General features: G+C 57.2%; 5 protein-coding genes across 5 annotated transcripts; 3 read left to right on the top strand and 2 right to left on the bottom strand.

Annotated features, from left to right (window-relative positions):
• The first annotated feature begins 643 nt into the window (after positions 1-643).
• On the top strand, positions 644-3,267 carry B0H64DRAFT_380550 (glucose-6-phosphate dehydrogenase). The gene is made up of 7 exons (XM_062802744.1): positions 644-797; positions 1,004-1,076; positions 1,145-1,165; positions 1,227-1,571; positions 1,626-2,565; positions 2,622-2,739; positions 2,819-3,267. The coding sequence occupies exons 1-7, from the start codon at positions 769-771 to the stop codon at positions 2,820-2,822; spliced, it is 1,530 nt and encodes a 509-aa protein (XP_062663817.1). The 5' UTR covers positions 644-768; the 3' UTR covers positions 2,823-3,267.
• Positions 3,268-4,478: 1,211 nt separating this feature from the next.
• B0H64DRAFT_11886 (mediator of RNA polymerase II transcription subunit 14) lies at positions 4,479-8,543 on the top strand. The gene is made up of 3 exons (XM_062797908.1): positions 4,479-5,499; positions 5,554-6,761; positions 6,821-8,543. Exons 1-3 carry the CDS (start codon positions 4,738-4,740, stop codon positions 8,430-8,432), a joined length of 3,582 nt encoding a protein of 1,193 aa, XP_062663816.1. The 5' UTR covers positions 4,479-4,737; the 3' UTR covers positions 8,433-8,543.
• A 442-nt stretch (positions 8,544-8,985) lies between these two features.
• Positions 8,986-11,719, bottom strand: B0H64DRAFT_380544 (uncharacterized protein). The gene is made up of 3 exons (XM_062802743.1): positions 11,064-11,719; positions 10,316-10,990; positions 8,986-10,241 (listed from the first exon to the last, which is right to left on the bottom strand). The coding sequence occupies exons 1-3, from the start codon at positions 11,604-11,606 to the stop codon at positions 9,330-9,332; spliced, it is 2,130 nt and encodes a 709-aa protein (XP_062663815.1). The 5' UTR covers positions 11,607-11,719; the 3' UTR covers positions 8,986-9,329.
• Positions 11,720-12,280: 561 nt separating this feature from the next.
• On the bottom strand, positions 12,281-14,058 carry B0H64DRAFT_11878 (uncharacterized protein). Its single transcript, XM_062797907.1, has 2 exons — positions 13,554-14,058; positions 12,281-13,488 (listed from the first exon to the last, which is right to left on the bottom strand). Exons 1-2 carry the CDS (start codon positions 13,937-13,939, stop codon positions 12,309-12,311), a joined length of 1,566 nt encoding a protein of 521 aa, XP_062663814.1. The 5' UTR covers positions 13,940-14,058; the 3' UTR covers positions 12,281-12,308.
• Positions 14,059-16,110: 2,052 nt separating this feature from the next.
• Positions 16,111-18,311, top strand: B0H64DRAFT_11824 (glycoside hydrolase superfamily). The gene is made up of 2 exons (XM_062797901.1): positions 16,111-17,609; positions 17,689-18,311. Exons 1-2 carry the CDS (start codon positions 16,218-16,220, stop codon positions 18,112-18,114), a joined length of 1,818 nt encoding a protein of 605 aa, XP_062663813.1. The 5' UTR covers positions 16,111-16,217; the 3' UTR covers positions 18,115-18,311.
• The last annotated feature ends 123 nt before the right edge of the window (positions 18,312-18,434 follow it).

Raw genomic sequence — 18,434 nt, 5'->3', positions numbered from 1 at the left:
TTAAACCATTTCCGGCGTTTGGCGATGCTTGTTTTCTCTCGCTCTCCATGCTTCCAGGTTCTACCATAAGACTTGATCCTAGTAAAGAGCATGCCACTGCCTCTCGTGTGAATTGGGCAAACGGGCCTAGTAGCTGGAGGGCTGTAATTAAGGTGCTTTTTCCTGCCTCGTAGCACAGATCGAGGTAGGTCCCGACTACCTGCCGAATATCGATCATGGCCCGGGAAGGTAGGTGGGTGAGAGGAGTGACCTACCTATATTTACGGAGGTACTAGGTACCAGTACAGTAGCAAAGCTAGGGTCGCTCTCAGATCTCAGAGGGCAAACCCGCCATCATGACTGTTTACCTCGCACACGAGGCGCATCTTGGGGTCCTTACCAAGTAGTTACAAATCCGGCGAAGAAGGGCCTGCGGCATCCGGAGGAGTCGGGGGACACAAAAAGAGTTTGAAGGGTTGACATCCCCGGTCCAAGCTCTCCTCGGTGCCAGGGCATGCCAGTACGTAAAGGCGGGGTCCCTGAGTAAGCTGCCCCTCGTCACAAATGCCCCTCGAGCTCCGATCTTTTGCGCATCACTCATCCGCCCCTGCCCGGTTGAAATACCATTAACCCCGAACCTCTCAGGTTGATCGGACTCCGATCACTTTTCTATCCGACTTCCCCGGCCGACACAGCATTATCCCCAAGCTTCCAGAAGCCCAGAGACCGCTTCAACGCTGAACCTTTGCCGACCCGACTTTTGTACCTGGACAAAAACCTCTCGACAAGATGGCCACAGACCTACATCCCGCTGGAGGGTGAGTGTTCGAGCCCCGCCATTCATGACACAATTTCGGTGGGGCTAGGTTGCGCGACTTGGATAATTCAGCGCGGCTGCGTCCAGGCGCAACTGTGGCTTCGCCGGCAGCAGCAGAACGTTCGCCCGCGGATGGATGCGCTACTGCCGGCCATGGATTCGACCGATAGATATTGGCTTACGCGGCGGAAGCTAACGGCTTTGCAGTTCCATCGAGCTGAAGGACAACACAGTCATTGTTGTCCTCGGCGCCTCTGGCGATCTTGCGAAGAAGAAGACGGTATGCATGCTTAACCACGAGCACTTCCCAGGGTTCGCTGTGTATGCCAATTGACTGACTTGCCCCAGTTTCCCGCCCTCTTCGGACTCGTAAGTTTGCAGCGTTCCAACCGAAATGCCTGGAGAGACAAATGACTGAACCCCATGGCAGTATCGAAACCAGTTCCTGCCCAAGGACATCAAGATCGTTGGCTATGCGCGGACAAAGATGGACCACGACGAGTACCTTCGTCGTGTCAAATCGTACATCAAAACGCCCACGAAGGACATCGAACAACAACTGGAGGAGTTCTGCAAACTCTGTACCTACGTGTCTGGCCAATACGACCGGGATGACTCGTTCCTGCAGCTCAACAAACACCTCGAGGAGCTCGAGCAGGGGAGGAAGGAGACCAACAGGCTATTTTACATGGCCCTCCCCCCTAGCGTCTTCACTATCGTCTCGCAGCACCTGAAGAAGTGCTGCTACCCAAGCAAAGGCATTGCACGCGTCATCGTACGTCGGACATGTCGAAAGGTTCCGTTTTCGGTGTGGCTGACATTGCGATAGGTCGAGAAGCCGTTCGGCAAGGACCTGGCGAGCTCCCGCGAGCTCCAGAAGTCACTCGAGCCCGATTGGAAGGAGGACGAGCTCTTCCGCATCGACCACTACCTCGGTAAGGAAATGGTGAAGAACATTCTCATTCTGCGATTCGGCAACTCGTTCTTGGGCGCGACCTGGAACAGGCACCACATCGACAACGTGCAAATCACGTTCAAGGAGCCTTTCGGCACCGAAGGGCGTGGCGGATACTTTGACGAGTTCGGCATCATTCGCGACGTCATGCAGAACCACCTGCTCCAGGTACTGACCCTACTCGCCATGGAGCGGCCCATCTCTTTCTCCTCCGAGGATATTCGTGACGAGAAGGTGCGGGTTCTCCGCGCGATCCCCGCCATCGAGCCCAAGAACGTCATCATCGGCCAGTATGGGAAGTCGCTGGACGGCAGCAAGCCATCGTACAAGGAGGACGACACTGTGCCTAAGGACTCGCGGTGCCCGACCTTTTGCGCGCTTGTTGCCTACATCAAGAACGAACGGTGGGATGGTGTCCCCTTCATTATGAAGGCGGGCAAGGCGCTCAATGAGCAAAAGACGGAGATCCGCGTCCAGTTCAAGGACGTTACTTCCGGGATTTTTAAGGACATTCCGCGGAACGAATTGGTCATGCGCATCCAGCCTAACGAGAGCGTCTACATCAAGATGAACTCGAAGCTCCCCGGCCTGACAATGCAGACGGTGGTCACAGAGCTCGATCTCACATACCGGAGGCGCTTCTCTGACCTCAAGATCCCCGAGGCGTACGAATCGTTGATTCTGGACTGCATGAAGGGCGACCACTCCAACTTTGTCAGAGACGATGAGCTCGACGCCAGCTGGAGGATCTTTACGCCTCTGCTGCACTACCTCGACGACAACAAAGAGATTATCCCTATGGAGTACCCATACGGTAAGTCAGACCAAGAACCGGCAGTGCCTCGGCGAAAACTGATTTTCTCTTTTTAGGCTCTCGGGGGCCCGCGGTGCTCGACGATTTCACTTCATCCTACGGATACAAGTTCAGTGATGCCGCTGGATATCAGTGGCCGACGACGTCGGCGCTGGGCACGGGCAACAACAAGTTGTGAGTAGCTTGTTGGTGGTTGTCGAATGATCTCCCAAATTCGAGATGAACACTGGTTAAGCGATGGCTTTCAATGCAGCTGAGCGCACTACGCTACGAGTTCGATCACACCGAATCTAAGCACATGTTGTGCGGGTGAAAACAAGTGTTTCTTTTGTTGGTCAAGGGACGTCACCTTATGATTAGGCCCCTGACACGAGGAGGGCCATGTGCAATGCGGAAAAGGGGTGGATGGCAGGCGGGTCTTTTGGACCGCCAATTGTGGTTGCGGAGCTCCCGGCTTTTATTTTCGTTGGCATCACTGGTTGGTATCCAGCCCACAATCCATGTAGGAAAAGAACAAGGATGACTTAGCCTCGAGTACGAAGTATATGATGCTCAATATGCGGCCCTCAACGAAGACAGTGTAGATGTTGAGTTGTTGATGCGCTTCGTAGCCGGAGACTGCGATGACCCATCCATAGGCTCGATATCGTTGTTACTTTTATCAATATAGTCGTCGCTTCCGGCAACGGAAGTTATGAACCATCTTTAAAACTTCCCTCACTTCAATTGAACCCTCAATTCGCGAAACTGAGGCGAGGTACAGAAGGGAGCCAGGATCCGGTCCGAGTTCGGCGATTTTGAAATGACGTAGGAAGGAAGGCATCCCTCGAAAGGTACCACTCACCCACTGCAGTCAGCCCAAGGTGATGGCATTCGTTGAACTCCAAATTTTTGGATTGGTGGTTGAAACCTGTCTTTGTCTCTGTATGGATAACTACCCCGGTAGGTACCCAAGGCTTTCTCTACTGAAGAGAGATTGCCCTAGAGAGACCGTTTGAAAACCTCGGTAGGTACCTCTCAGAACAAAGAAAGACGATACTCTCCCGGGCTGGCTCGGAACTTCCATCGGAGAAACAATGGCTGCCCGAAAGCGTGGGGAAAACAATGCGCCGCCCACTCAGCTTCCAGTGAATGAATGGTGGCTTGGCATTCGAAAAATGAACCTGGAAACTCTGTTGGGCGCTCCATGAATAACTACGAAGCCTAATATCTAAGGCATCCATAACAGACCCCTGCTCCTTAGCCTTCGTCCGAAGCGTGCATCCCGTTCTTTGAGAGCGCTGCACTGGTACTTTGTCGACGACGATCGAAAACCATCCACCACCACCACGTCGCAACGATTTCAGCCGCGACTTGAAAAGAAATCGCCACTCCATCGATAGAACCTACCGAGCGCGTCGTCCAGCTAGCCCTCCTCCAGCACTGCGATACCGAATATTTTGCTTGCGACAGTCAGGCGGGCCGCCTAACCGAGCAGAGGCGGAAGTCGGAAGTCGGAAGGCGGGTACGGGTTTGCGACCGGTCAACTTCGAAACGGAATTTGGGAACACCCAAACAATCACGCACCGACATTTGGCGCGCGACGCGGAGTCGGACCCCCGGAGTGATGGGCCATTGCGTCACCCGTTTTTGCCCTCTCTGCTGAGTTCGTGACGAGGCGACCTAGTGCAAGTGCTGGCGCACCGGCCGCTGCACGCGACTTGGGAAGCCTGGGCTTTCTAAAGTTCTTCGGGCTTCCGGATTCTGCTTCACCTACCCTCACACAGTTTTCATCTTCCTCGCCTGGCCGCGGAGTATCAAATAAGTCGACGACGACCGATTTTACCCACCGACCGCATGGAATCCGAGGGCCTCTCAATCCGACTTCATTCTCACCTCACGCTCTTCTTCGTTTCGCCTACTTCCAGCGCCTAAATCGCGACGACGACGATTGAAAAAGGAAGCTGGGAGGCGTTTGCGTCTGTCTCGACGCAATAGCGGTCGCTTTTCCTCGACTGCACCATTGACACTCGCCCAGTTCGCTTGCGTTGGCGCGTCCATTCCACGTCGGGGCCTCGGCGTTGAGAACCTCGCAGTGAGGACTCTTCCTACGCCAGTTTTCATCTACGTCACTCCAGAGGTCATACCGCCATCCCAGACTGGTTGGCGGGAACCGTTGGTGGCACTTCACGGATGCTTCCTTGCGCGGACGGCAATCCCAGAATGGACAACGGCATGCACGCCAACAGCAACAATACCCACCTGGACAAGGCCAGAGTTTCCGCTGTCAACGGCCTCAGAGAGGAACGGGTGCCGATTAAGACAGAGTCCCCAGCGGGCGTCAAAGGGGCGGACGATGGACCGGCCACGGTCGGGGACTACGGAAACTTAGAGAGCAGTTTACAGGCTGTCAAGATGGAGGACTCCCCGGACGAACTCCAACACATCACCGACGATGTCATGCCGCTGAGCCTACTCTTGAGCAGGCTTGCACAGTTCTCCCATATGAAACTCCAGGAGCTCATCCTCGACTTAGCATCGAAACCCCTCCCGGAAAACACACTAAACGGCAATGCTAAGGCTTTCGCCAACGGCAGCATAAATGGCAACGCCAATGCTAGTGTTAATGGTTCCACCAAGCTCCCCAGTCCAGCTCTGGAAGACACATCACCCGAGAGCCTAGACAAGAAGACAATGCTATTAAAGTTCATCCAGGACCTGCACTCGAGATGGGTCAAGGCGTTAGTTATCACGGAATGGGCTAGGAACGCCGACGAAGTGGGCAAGCTCATCGACTTGAGGACACATCTTGCCGCCAAGCTGGAACTCTACAACATGACCTTTTGGAACATGGTCAATCTCAAACACGAGATGGCCTTTGCTAAGGTCCCTAGTCCGGACTTGAAAACGGCCCTGGAGGTGCTTAGCACGGGAGCGGTCCATTGGATGCCAGATGTAGGTTGCAATCGTTGCGAGTATCCGCTGTTTCTATGCTGACTCCATTACTAGTTTGGCTACGTACCCAAGCCCCCCCTGACAGCGCAAGAAACCTCACACTGGCTCAATGAGATCGAGGTGGTTCTTCAAATGAGACTGCAGCTGCACGAGTACGAACAGATCCCCGGACCATGGAAGGAGTACAAGATCGACAACGGACGGGTTACCTTCACGGTGCCCGGTGAATTCGAGGTAGATCTGACGATATCGGACGAAGACTTTGACAAGCAGTTCTGGTTCTTGGATTACCGGCCCATCTTCAGCCCGTCGCCCTCCAAACTCTCGGACGGAGCTCGGGGTTTCATCGAGGCCCGTGTCAACACGATTCTCGAAACCGAAGGCTTACCAGGATGCTACAAGTATCTGCATGAATTGACCCTGACCACAAAGATTGGGGAATTCGCCCGACAGGCTGTCGAACTCAGCCGTACCGGGTTATGGACTCAGACATTAAGAGTTGAGAGGCTGAACAGGGCTCTGGGGATTCAGTATTGGGTTCAGAGTTCACATACCCAAGGTCCTCAGAGCTGGATTCTCCTCGGTGTTCACAGCGGCAAATCCTCGCAGGGAGTCTACGACCCGAGCTCTCCAAGCCGACTCATGGTCCAGTGGTTCCGCGATGGGAAGGAAGTCAAGGACGCTAACATCCCGTTGGACGCCGACACCATCTCTACGGAGAAGCTTTTGATGTCGGTCATTTCCAGACACATCAAGCACCAGCTCTCGTCTATGTACAACGCACTCCAAAGCAAACCTCGATATGCGCAGAAGCGGGGCAAATTGTCATTACAAATCCCGGATCCCCCGCGGTTGGATTGTACGCTCACGATGCAGATCCTTGGCGGCGACAATGCCGTCCTCGGTATCGGCCCGTGGGCGGGCAATTTCTATTTCGCCGACCGGTCTCCCCTCGGACTCGACTGGGCGCAGAAGTTCAACACATTACGCAATCCCGTGACTGAGGGCCCGGTGGTTCTCGAGCAGCTTAGGTGGCATTACACATCGCGTCACCTGAGGGCGCTGCCGAAACCTGCCGACTGGGTGGTCCTTCCGAAGGCCCCGGTCCCGCTCGACGAGGTGAAGCGCGTTGTTTACTCACGAGCTCCAACCACCCGGGAACCGTTTCATGCCGTGTGGATCAGAAACGCTCGTTGGACCCCGCAGTGGTTCGCCATGATGAGCCTGAGCCTTGGTGGGGATTGCTGGTGGCTGGTTCAAGTGTAAGAGTGTTACCCGTAATCCGTGCTGTATGTTTATCTTTGCGCTAACATTCATCAAGGACACCCGAGGGTCACGGATTACCGGGCATGCGCATCAACACCTTCACTGAGCTCCCCGTCACACCCACCGATTTGTTGCTTCCATCGAGTCCCTTGATTTCGAAACTCACCAAGCATGCAACCAACATCATGGCTCAGATCAACGACCTTCGCGTGGTCCACCTACAACGCATACCATATACCGCCAGAAAATACGGTGATAGTGGCAATTTGACCACATACGTGCGGTCAACCGAGATGCTAGCGCACCAGCCTGGCTCCAACGCCACCGCGCAGACAACGTGGGCTGCGAAATACATTCCGATCGTCTACAAAGGGCCAGCCCCCATTGTGCCATCGGAATACTGCGAATTCCTTGCAGATCCTAATTCGGTTCGAAGACAGCCGGCACGACAAAAAGTCATGACCGAGGCCACGGTCAGCGTTCGTGACCATGCCAAATTTCGTCTCCTCCAGCATAGACTCGACCGTGATGTGCTGTACGACCGTCGGCGTGGCGATTTTACCCTGCGGTTCCAGCCAGAATCGAGTACCGGAACCATTACCCTGCTCCGGAGCCGTATGCAGGCACTCGATCGCTTGGTTAGCATTGTTGACGCTCTTCACCACGCAGGCAAGCACGTATCCCCGACGAAAATCACGCTCCGCGAGATCGTATTCTCGTACAGCAGTGACTCTCCAACAATTTCGCCACCCAACCAGCCTCCCGCAACCAGTGATGACAAGCAGCGATCGTGGGAAGTGCGCCTTAATCTTGCCGCAGACAAAGGCGTGGACGTCATTCTCGAGGCTGGCAACCCACATTTGCGCGTTATCGACTATTTGCGCGCAACAGCAAACTCGGTCAACTTCGGGAAGTTACCGGCATGGCTGGTATTCACACTCCCTCTATACGAGGCACTCGAACAGCTGCACGACTCGTGGGATGCGATCCTCGCCAAGGACCAAGGGACGTGCTACGTCTTCCACAAGTCGCTGGACTGGATAACGATCCGCTTCGCGCTCTCCGGGGCTAAGAACCGCCGGGTGCACCTGGACATCCGGCCACGCGATAGGAGTGGGAAGCTCAATTGGCACATCTGCCGCCCAACAACAGATCCGAACTTCAACAACGAGAACGACGAGTTCAACAAGGTTTTGAAGCAGCGCGTCTGGGCGACCAGCGGCACCGGGTTTAAGGGCCTCGTGAACAGCGCCGCGGCAGAATGGGACCGCGGAATCGGGCCCCTCCTAGCACTCATCAACGAAGCCCTGCAGTCCCTCGCCGGCACACCCGCGCCCGCACAGGCTCCCGCACAGGCACAACAGCAAACCCAGCAACCGGCCCCACATCCCCAACAGGTCCAGGCTCAAGAGCAGCGCCAGCAGCAGCAACAGCAGCAACAGCAACAGCAGCAGCAGCAGCAGGCAAACCCGCTACAGGGCTCTGCGATGCCCGGCCGATTTCCCCACCAGCTCCAGCAGGGCCAGCAGCTGTCGTACCAACAGCAGGCGCGTCTGCAGCAACAGCAGCGGCAGCACATGCACAACCAGAGCCAGGCCCAGCAGGCTCAGCAGCGTGCTGCTGCTGGCATGAACGATAGCAACACGCCTGTGGTGGTGCTCGACTAGTGCTTCGGGTAATTTAGCCCAGCGGTCTCGCTTCTGTGCGACGATAACACAGACTGGGCAGTTGTTTTCAGGCTGTGGACTTGGGTTGAGTCAGGTTGGGTTTCACGGTTAGGGGCGGTGTTTCTTTCGCCGACTTCCCGCGCCGGGAGAGAGGGGCCATCCGACTTGCGTTGAGAGCGAGCAACAAACCCCATCGCCCCCCCCCTTCTCTCTCTTCGGGTGATGACTTCGCGCCATCTTCTTTTCATTTTGGGACCCTGGTTTTTTCTTCTTTCTACGGGGTGGGGCCGACACCGGCTGGCATCTAGCGTGCGGCGTCTTGTATGTATTTATTTTGCGGCGGCCGGGGAACCTTACCTAGGGTTGGGGATCGGGTCGGGCGAAGGAGAGGGGTGGCAGCAGTGTTTCCCGGGCCGGCAGACAAAAAGGGATTGGGCGGATGGGATGGATGGATGCAGGAGAGAGATACCATGTCACACAGCATATCACATTGGGCCGGCACGGCTTTTAGATAGGTAATGATACCAGCACAAACAATCAGTCGAGAGGCAGGGTGCTATTCTATGTTTTTGGAGTTGCGTCCGTTTGATGTGGCCTTGGCTTCTATCGTTCGGTAGTAGGGTGGGATGTCGGGATATAATTGTCTCTCCCAAACCTAGTTGTGCATAACCCCCGGTATTGTCTAGGATATGGGTAATAGCTGATGTAGTTTACTCAGGATGCTGAGGTCTCTCGTATTCTTTTTGTCTAAACAGCAACCTAGGGGGACTGGGACTTATCCCGTCGTGTCCATCTATCAAAACACATACACCCAAAAAGCCGCTTTGAATACACACGCACACGGGATACATACATACCACATAGATACACGCACGCACCCCACCGCCAACCTCGGCTTCACCTGTCTCCCCGTTCTTTCCGTTCTTGCCATTCTCTCGCCTCCTTGACCACGTCTTCAAGCGAGAGCCCGTCTCTCGACCTCAGCTTCCCGTTGTCATCCATGTAGGCCCCGCTCCCCGAGCGCAGCGGCATCATGCCGCGCGGCATGGGCGTGTACAGCGACAGGAGGTTGGGCTGCTCAAAGCGCTGGAGCCCGGTGTCGCCGACGGACCACCCCTTGGTGACGCGGCCCTCGCGGCCGGCGATCTGGCGGGCGACGTCGCGGCCCGCGCGCAGCATGGGCAGCACGCCCGGGCTCTGGTAGCTCTGCCCCGCGACGGCGAGGCGGCCCTTGAAGGCCCACTCCAGCTCGGCGTGGGCGGCCTGCATGCGCCCGCGGTGGCCCACCAGGTGCTGCGGGATGCACTCGCGGCGGAGCTTGGCCGACGCGTGCGCCTGCGCCGTCAGCTCCGGTGGCAGGTTGAGGTGGCGCGCGACCGCGGCGAGCGCGTCCTCCTCGGCGCGCTTCGTGTCTTCCATGGCGGAGGACGGCCAGCCGTCCCAGTAGTGGCCCCCCATCATGACGGTGAGCTTGGTCCCCGGGACGGTGTCGGCGCCGCGGTAGCCGGGGTCAGGGTTGGACGCCGTGGGGAGGGGCGACTCGCGGTCCGAGTCGAAGATGACGCCGAGGACGCACTCGGGGTTTTGGTCAAAGGAAAGGGCTTGCGGGAGGAGGTAGCCGAATCCATTGTGGGGGAAGTTGGCTTGCGGGACGGGATACCAGATGTTGACCACCATGATGTTGACGGCGGTAGATGACGCGAGGGATGGAAGGTGGTTTTGTGTTATTTCGGAGAGGGTTTTGGCGAAGATGGTCGAGACCACCTTGTCGTACATGGCCGGTTCGGAGGTGGTGTTCTTAGTGTGAATCTGGCGAAAAAGGGGGGTTGGTCAGTCGGTTATTGGGTACGGGCGGAGAGGTGTGATGCGCAATGAGTGCTTACTGCGACTTTGTCTACGTCTTCTCTATAGTCGACGAGACGGACGGGGGTTCCCGTCCTGATTGTGACAATGGGGTTCTTTTCTAGCGCAGCGGCGAGGGCCTTGGGGAGAGTGCTGAAGCCGTCGCGGAACCAGAGGGCGCTCGTGTCGAGATGCTGCGAGGCTAAATCAAAAACGGCCTTGTTCTTGAGCAGCGCCACCATCATTTCGAAGTCGGCGGTCCGCACTGGGGAACAGCCGATGCGCCGGATGTTGTTAGGCATGGTGTGGTCCGCCAGGAAGCCACTGCCCATGCTCAGCTTCCACACATCGCCGCCCGTGATGCCGTGGATCATGCCTGACAAGACCTTGTCCACCAGACCAGGCCTTCCGAACGAGTGGGAAAAGAAGTCTCCTATCGACATATCGCTGCGCCCTTCAAACATGTCCTTCTGGTAAGGGTTGTCCTTGTTGCGGAGGATGTGGAAGCAGCTGGGAATCAAATCTCGGAACAAGGGTTGGGCAAGCATGGTGAAAGTTTTGACCAAGCCACTGACACTCCCAAACATGTCCCGTAACATGGTTTTGGACGCTTTAGGGATCGCGACAAGGCGGTCCGGGTAGTAAATGTAGCCGGCGACGGACTCCTCCGCCTTCTTCAAGTGCATGAGCTGGTCGGTGAGATTGAGCTCCGTGACCTGGTCGAGTCGGCGACAGTTAGCAACCGACTTCCCCCCTTCCGCATGGGCATTGGCAGAGGAAGGGACACACCATCTCAAAGAATAGCAGATCGTCCCACTTGGGAACCCGCTTATCCTCCGTCTGCGGCTTGATCATGCGAGCAGCGCGCTCGAAGTGTACGGTGCCCACCCCACCGTCGGGGGTCTTCACCTCGACCTTGTCGGTTTCAATCCAGCCTCCCATCCGCGTTTGCGCCTCGTAGATGGTGATCTTTGCCTTGGGCAAGACGCGTGTCAGGTGCCAGGCCGTGGAGAGCCCGGTCAGGCCACCGCCCAGAATGGCGATGGATTTCGGCGGGTGTTCGCTACTGTCGACGGCATAGTGTCGCGTGGGTTGACGCCTGGAGTCTAACGGAATACCCGGTTGTAGTGGTAGTATTAATCTCGTGGTTGGGATCGTTGGTATTGTCGGTATCGTCGCGGGGTGATGTTGGCGGGGTGTTCGTCGCTGTGGGTACGCCGTTAATAAGGTGCCATGTGAACTGAGGAATCGGCGCCATGTTCGCGACGAGCTGTGACTGGCGCCATTGCGGCCCCGTGTACGCGCGAGGTAGCGCAGACTTGTTGCGTACATATCAAGCCGTCTTCCAAAAGCCGTATCCCGCACTGACAAGTCAGTGGGCGAAGTCAATGGCTCGGAACAGCTCGGGTGGGTGGTGACAGGTGATGAATAAAGTACGGATGATTGAGACTGGGCCCCACCAGGATTAAAACCACCAAAGGCCGGTTGGGAGCAACCACGCAGCCCAACACTACATACCCTAACCCTGGGTCCATGGCTACGAGGCGTGGATGGTTCGGTGTCGAAATCATCTCGTTTCACTCACTCAGCAACCCTCAGAGGTACCTAATATGAGGACCAGCATGCGAAAAGGAGCGACTACGATATATATTCTTGTCGCTCACGCTGTGGTAGTTCCACCATTTCTCCGCTAGTCAAACACAAGAGAATAGGCCGGTCTAAGCGGAAACAGGACCCCCCAAGAAACCCCAAGGCACCACCCCTAAAACGCCGTTGTGATGATATACTAGTACATGACCGAACCTACACCTCCAAATACCCATGCCTGCAACAAACTCGCCCATGCCACATGTCCATGCCCTAGATGGGTATCCGTCCTCAGTGCTCATTCATTCTCCGTGCCGCATCGATTCCCAGTCATATACCACCCCCCTTTCTTCCCATTTTGCCAGTCCCGTCATCGTCTTTGCCATGCATGACCCGACCCGGTGCCGCTTCGCTGCAGTTCATCTGACACGTAACCCCCCGCTACAACTAGATGACCACCTCAGCGGGTTCGGCATCCGGAATATGATCCATGTGCTCCTCCGATCCGGGGAGAACGAGATCTTCCGGGCCGTCGCTGGCAAACTTTCGCTCGCTGACATGCTCCTGTCCGTCCTCGGCCGTCCACACCTTGTCCTGGAAGGTGCCTCGCTGGCCCTCCTCGTGCATGAACGGGCAGCTTCGGTTGGTGCATGGGCGGTACTTGCAGGGGGTCTTGACGTGCGTGAACTTGCAGTTGGCCACCTTGCACTCGCCACCGTTCCGGCAGGCCGGCATGGTAGGATGCCGGAACGTGCAGTGCGGGTTCGCGCAGTTGGGGAAGAACTTGCAGTCCTGTTCGCTCTGGTGCGCCATCTTGCTCGCCGGTGATGGGTGGCGCCCGACACACTTGCGGTTCTTGCAAGCCGCGCCGAAGGTGCAGACATCCTTAAGGTCGACAGTGGTGCCAGGCGGCGCCGCCGGGGACTGGTGGGCAAACTTGCAGTCCTTGTTCTGACACCGCAAGTTGAACCGGCAGACCGTCTCGTCGGGATTCGGCGCCTCGCGCTTAGCTCCCGTCATGTCGACGTCGCCTTGCGAGGCAGAATCTGCTTGGCTTCCTTCGGCACCCTGTGGTTGGTGTTGTTGCTGCTCCGCGTGACCGTTGTGTTGATGGTGCCCTCCGCCTCGCCGGAATTGATTTCCCCTGCCGCCACGGTCAAACTGCTGCTTACCACGGGTATACCCGCCGCGGCCGCCGCCGTTCTGCTGCTGGACCAAGAGCTGCTGCTGCATCTGCTGGAGCATGTGGTTCTGTTGCTCCATCATGGCGAAAATATCCGCTTGTCCGTAGCCGGCGGCGTTCATTGGATTCATTCCGCCCATTCCGCCCATTCCGCCCATCCCGTTCATCGGAGCGCCGGGGGGCATGCCGCCCATGTTCGCCGCTAGTCCGGCGGCGATGTTGGTGGCGCGTGTGTTGTTCGTCCGCGGTTGCCTTCCCGCGCCCATCCTTGGCCCAGCTGGGGGGCCCCTCCCGATCCTCTCGTTGCCGGATTGGTTACGGACACGGTGAAGGACCGAGTCTTGTGTCCGATCCAGGGCACGGTTGATCTGGCCCATGATGCGCTTCTCTCGCCCACCGCGCATGTTTCCGGTCCCGTTCCGCATAGCCTTAGGGCCAGTAGGTCTGCTGACTGTCAGTACGAGGTTCACGAGGTTCGCGCTCCCAAGAAAACAAATATGATCACTTACGCATTGAGCGCGGCAGCAGGTGCATCTGGTGCATCCATGGCGTCAAAAGAGCCGTCCATAGGGTCATCGTTCGCCCCATCCGGAACGTCAGCAGTCTGCGCTGGGTCGGGGCCTAATTGTGCGCTCAGAGCACCAATTTGTTGGAAGAGCCAATTTGCGAATGCCGGGGCTGTTTGGTCGTCGGGGCCAAGCGAGAGCAGGTCGCCGGCGATTTCGGCGGCAATCTCGGATTCCGTCTTTCCGTTGGCGAGCATGAGAAGGAAGTACTCAGACATGGCAGAGCCTTCGGTGCCCGGGCCGGCCCATCCAAGCTCTGCGATCTTGCCCTGGATGGCCATGTTAAGGGCATCCGCGAGGGGCGTGCCGAGCACAACCTCGACGGACATGATGATAAGTGGTGATACGGAACGAGTTCGAGATCGGGGGATATAGGAGGGTGAATTGATTCAAGTGAGGGGGCTCTGTGTCGGGCTCGCTCGCGCACGTGCGGGCTCTGGTGGGAAAATCGGCGTCGGGCGAAGTCGAGTGCGGCCGATGTGGCCAAAGCAAGGCTAGGTTTATCAAAGACGCGACTGGGGCGACTTTCGACACGCGTGAGCTATCCGAGGGCCAAATTGCTGCGCTTTTACCTCAAGCAATGCGGTATAAGCACGATGAGGCTGCCCAGCGAAGATGCGCCGTGAAGGAAATGTTGTAGGTGGGCGTGATTGTTGGTAGTTTTTAAAGATTCGAAGCGTGGAGCCGAACTGCGCGAAACCAAAAGCCTGGTCCAGGCGAAGAGTCCAGGTTGCTGGGTGGCTGGTGCCGAGAAGTGAGCTTGGGCGAAGTGGCGTAATTCCGTAATCCCACGTGATTCAGCCACAGTTATTGCTCCGTCTCTGACAATGATGTGGCGCATCTCGACCGAGTTCCGGCTAGTTCGAAATTCTGCTCTGTCTGCTCAGTCATCTCACATTCATCCGTCTTGACAAAATCTCTTTCGTTCCTAACTAGTAACTATATATTATCCGGCAATACCTCCCGGCGCCCGGCAGTTGCTCAATTCATTAATATCCAGCCTTAAATTCGTTATGCATGCATGTTGACGTCGGCCAGATGACCCGTTACGTGATGACCAGCGATGAGGCAGCAGTAAACATAGCAACATGTGAATAACTAACTATTTCATACCAAACTCGCTGCAGAGATTTGCCATTCAGAGAATCGGGTGTGCTGGGTTGTTTGTAAAGCCGGGACTCGAGCTTCCCCGCACCTGTGCAAAAATAGATCTCCAGACTTCGATACCGCACCTCAACGGAGCCCTCGACCGTGGATTGTCATGGTGATGCTCTTGGTTGGTTGCACTGTTCGCCCACCTTCCTTTCTGGAACGAGGCGGCGTCCCAATGCCAACGACTCGACAACAATCAACACACCGTCCCTGCGCAACAAAGGCTCCATCAAGGCCTGCATACTACGATGCATCTGCAACCTTAACTGCGTCGCGCTCCTCTTCACCTTCAATGGACCCTCGGTGCCTTTACGATTGGGCACCCGACTGTTTTGCATCGCGGGCAGCCCCCGAGCAGCCCCAGCAACCTGGTGTGAGCCAATGCGCCGACTTTGCCCAGCCATAATCCTGGGGTAACCGCTCCATGCGATAGTTAGTTATGTTTCTACCACCGGGTTGGTCACCGGCAGCCTACCAAGTACGAGTTCCCTACGCTTGAGTGAAGTGTTACGAAACCGGGAGATGGCGATGCAATGTCCTTGACGCTTTTGTGTCGAGTTTCTTCAACCCCGGGGCACGGGGGCCATCTTGAGCTCGCACCGGTTGTGGAGGCAAGCCCGGGCTATCCCTGCCCGCGTCTTGGTCTCGGCCCGCACTTGCGATCGTCCGACGATCGACCTCGTTCAGGAAGGAACAAGTGTGTGGTGACGGCAGGCAAACACATCGCCAAGCCGAGTAAAGCAAAGATGCCGTGAAAATCGCCTTCTCTGATCCAAGATGCAAGATTTCAACACCATCACTCCTCGGATAACAAGAACACTACCATCCTTCTAACCTTCTCAACGCCCTGATATGGCCTCTTGACGCCTTGGCTCCCCCGCTGGTATCCTTTCCTGGGGCAGGGGTGTAACGTTGCGCCTTGTCCGTTCTGTCCAATTCCTCGTAAAAGCTAGATTTCGATCAGCACCACACACGGCAAAGCAAACCCACCACCAGCTGACCGTACGAGCTGTGCTGAATCCAGCCTCGTGGATCGGCCGGTGTGCACGCAGCCCGCACGCAGCCCGTGCCAGCCCGCAGCACCGTGGCTCCATCCACCAACAGCGGCGAACTGCAGGTTCCGTCCCCGCCGGCGCCGTCAACACCCCCATCCACCCATCACAAACAACACAGGGCATTCCCCATTTCTTTGGTTCTCCCCTGTCGGGTTGCAACCAACCCGTGCAACGGTGCCGGAGCATGGTCCTGGTGATTGGATCTACCCGAGCCCACCAACCATCTGGTCTGTCTCATTAATATCCCCGAATGAGCATCCAAGCATAAAATCCTAGAAACATTCCAGCACCCCTGCCGCGCCTTGCTGGGCTCATATTTATCAAAACGGGCACCCCTCCACAGTTATTTCCTCATGCTCTCCGCCCATACCACAAGACAGTTCATGAACTGATTGGCAAGATGTGGTCACCGCTACTTTCTTGTCTTTCCCTTTCCCTAATCGCCCTTCAACCGGTCGCGGCAATCTGGCCGGCGCCCCAGAGCTTGACCAAGGGCAGCTCTGTTTTGTACCTGCACCAAAACATCAAGGTCACATATAACGGCGAATCTGTATGCTGGTCTTCCTCTCCTCACCACGTGTGCCTTGACGACGGTGTGGATACTAAACAGTTCTTGTACCAACAGCTTCCCTACACGTACGGATATGTGCCCTCCAAAGTGACCAGCAAGGAGGTCGTGCAGGCGGGCCTGTCCCGGACGCTCGCCGGCATCTTCGACAGCAAGTTCGTGCCCTGGAGGCTGCACAAGCCCGGTTCCGAGTGGGAGCCGGACCTGTCGCAGGGCCAAAACTGGCTCGAGACGCTAGAGATCGTGCAGACCAGCGAGGATGAGCCGAGCGCCTTCAAGCCGCTCGCCGGCGAGGTCGACGAGTCGTACAACCTGACCGTCAGCGCCGAGGGTGCTGTCAAGCTCACGACCGTCTCGTCGATTGGCGTCCTCCGCGGTCTCGAGACCTTCTCCCAACTCTTCTACCAGCACTCGACCGGTACGTCCTGGTACACGCCGTACGCACCCGTGTCGGTCCAGGACGCGCCCAAGTTCCGGCACCGTGGCGTCATGATGGACACGGCGCGCTACTTCTTCCCCGTATCCGACATCCTCCGCACTATCGATGCCATGTCCTGGAACAAGATGAACCGGCTGCACGTGCACGTGACCGATTCGCAGTCGTGGCCGCTCGAGATCCCCTCGCTGCCCGAGGTCTCGGAGAAGGGCGCCTACCACCCGAGCCAGACGTACTCGCCGGAAGACATCGAGCATATCCAGACGTACGGTGCGGTGCGCGGCGTAGAGGTCTACTTCGAGATCGACATGCCGGGCCACATCGGAGTGGTGTCGCTGTCGCACCCGGAGCTGATCGTCGCCTACAACGAGCTCCCCTACCACTGGTGGTGCGCGGAGCCGCCGTGCGGCGCCTTCAAGCTCAACAACACGGCCGTGGACGATTTCCTCGAGACGCTGTTCGACGACCTGCTGCCGCGGCTGGCGCCCCACTCGGCCTACTTCCACACGGGTGGCGACGAGCTCAACAAGAACGACTCGATGCTCGACGAAGGTATCCGCTCCAACTCGTCCGAAGTGCTGCAGCCGCTTCTGCAAAAGTTCGTCGACACGCAGCACGCGCACGTCCGCAAGGCCGGCCTGACGCCCATCGCGTGGGAGGAAATCCCGCTCGAGTGGAACATCACCATGCCCCTGGACACGGTCATCCAGACGTGGTTGGGAGGGGACTCCGTCAAGAAGGTGACGGGTCTAGGCCACCAGGTCATTGACAGCAACTACAACTTTTGGGTAAGCAACTACGGTCCACTTACTATTCTTTTCTTCTTCTACCCTCGAGCCCGTTGACCTAACATGTGCTCTCATGTAGTACCTCGACTGCGGCCGCGGCCAGTGGCTCAACTGGGCAAACGGCGATGCCTTCCAGCAGGGCTGGCCATTCAACGACTGGTGCAACCCGGCCAAGGGCTGGCGGCTGGCCTACTCGCACGACCCCACGGCCGGGCTGACGGCCGAGGAGGCCAAGCTGGTGCTGGGCGGCGAGGTGACGTTGTGGAGCGAGACGATCGACTCGATGAACCTCGACACGCTCGCCTGGCCGCGCGCCAGCGCCGCCGGCGAGGTGCTCTGGTCCGGCCGCACCGACGGCGCCGGCCAGAACAGGAGCCAGCTCGACGCCGCGCCGCGCCTGAGCGAGTTCCGCGAGCGCATGGTCCACAGGGGCGTCCGCAGCTCGCCCGTCCACATGACCTTCTGCACCCAGGGCTCGCCGGAGGAGTGCGAGTTTGCTCCTTGAGGATCGCCGGGGTTATGATAAAGGTGTTCTCTCTCTCTCTCTTTCCCTTGACCATTGGAGTTTGGTCTTGTTCATGTCCTGGTTTGGGGTTGCATCGTCGAGCGGAGTGGTTCCGGGGGGGGCTTGCCTATGGGGTTGCGGCAGGCCCGGGAAACACCCGGTGCCACGAATCTCCCGGCTTGCTTCCGAGCGCATAACGTTAATGTCTTCTCGGTATTGCTTCTACCGAATTATTGGTTAATGTACCAAATACAAGTGCAATACCTCCTTGCCTCGGCCGATTCGAACTGTGTTGTTGGTACCTTGGGATGATGAGCGCG

Source organism: Chaetomium fimeti (assembly GCF_033439085.1).
Source record: "Chaetomium fimeti strain CBS 168.71 chromosome Unknown B0H64scaffold_1, whole genome shotgun sequence".
Taxonomy (NCBI): domain Eukaryota; kingdom Fungi; phylum Ascomycota; class Sordariomycetes; order Sordariales; family Chaetomiaceae; genus Chaetomium; species Chaetomium fimeti.
Note: the sequence above shows the minus strand (reverse complement) of the source record. Positions and strands in the feature narration are given on the sequence as shown.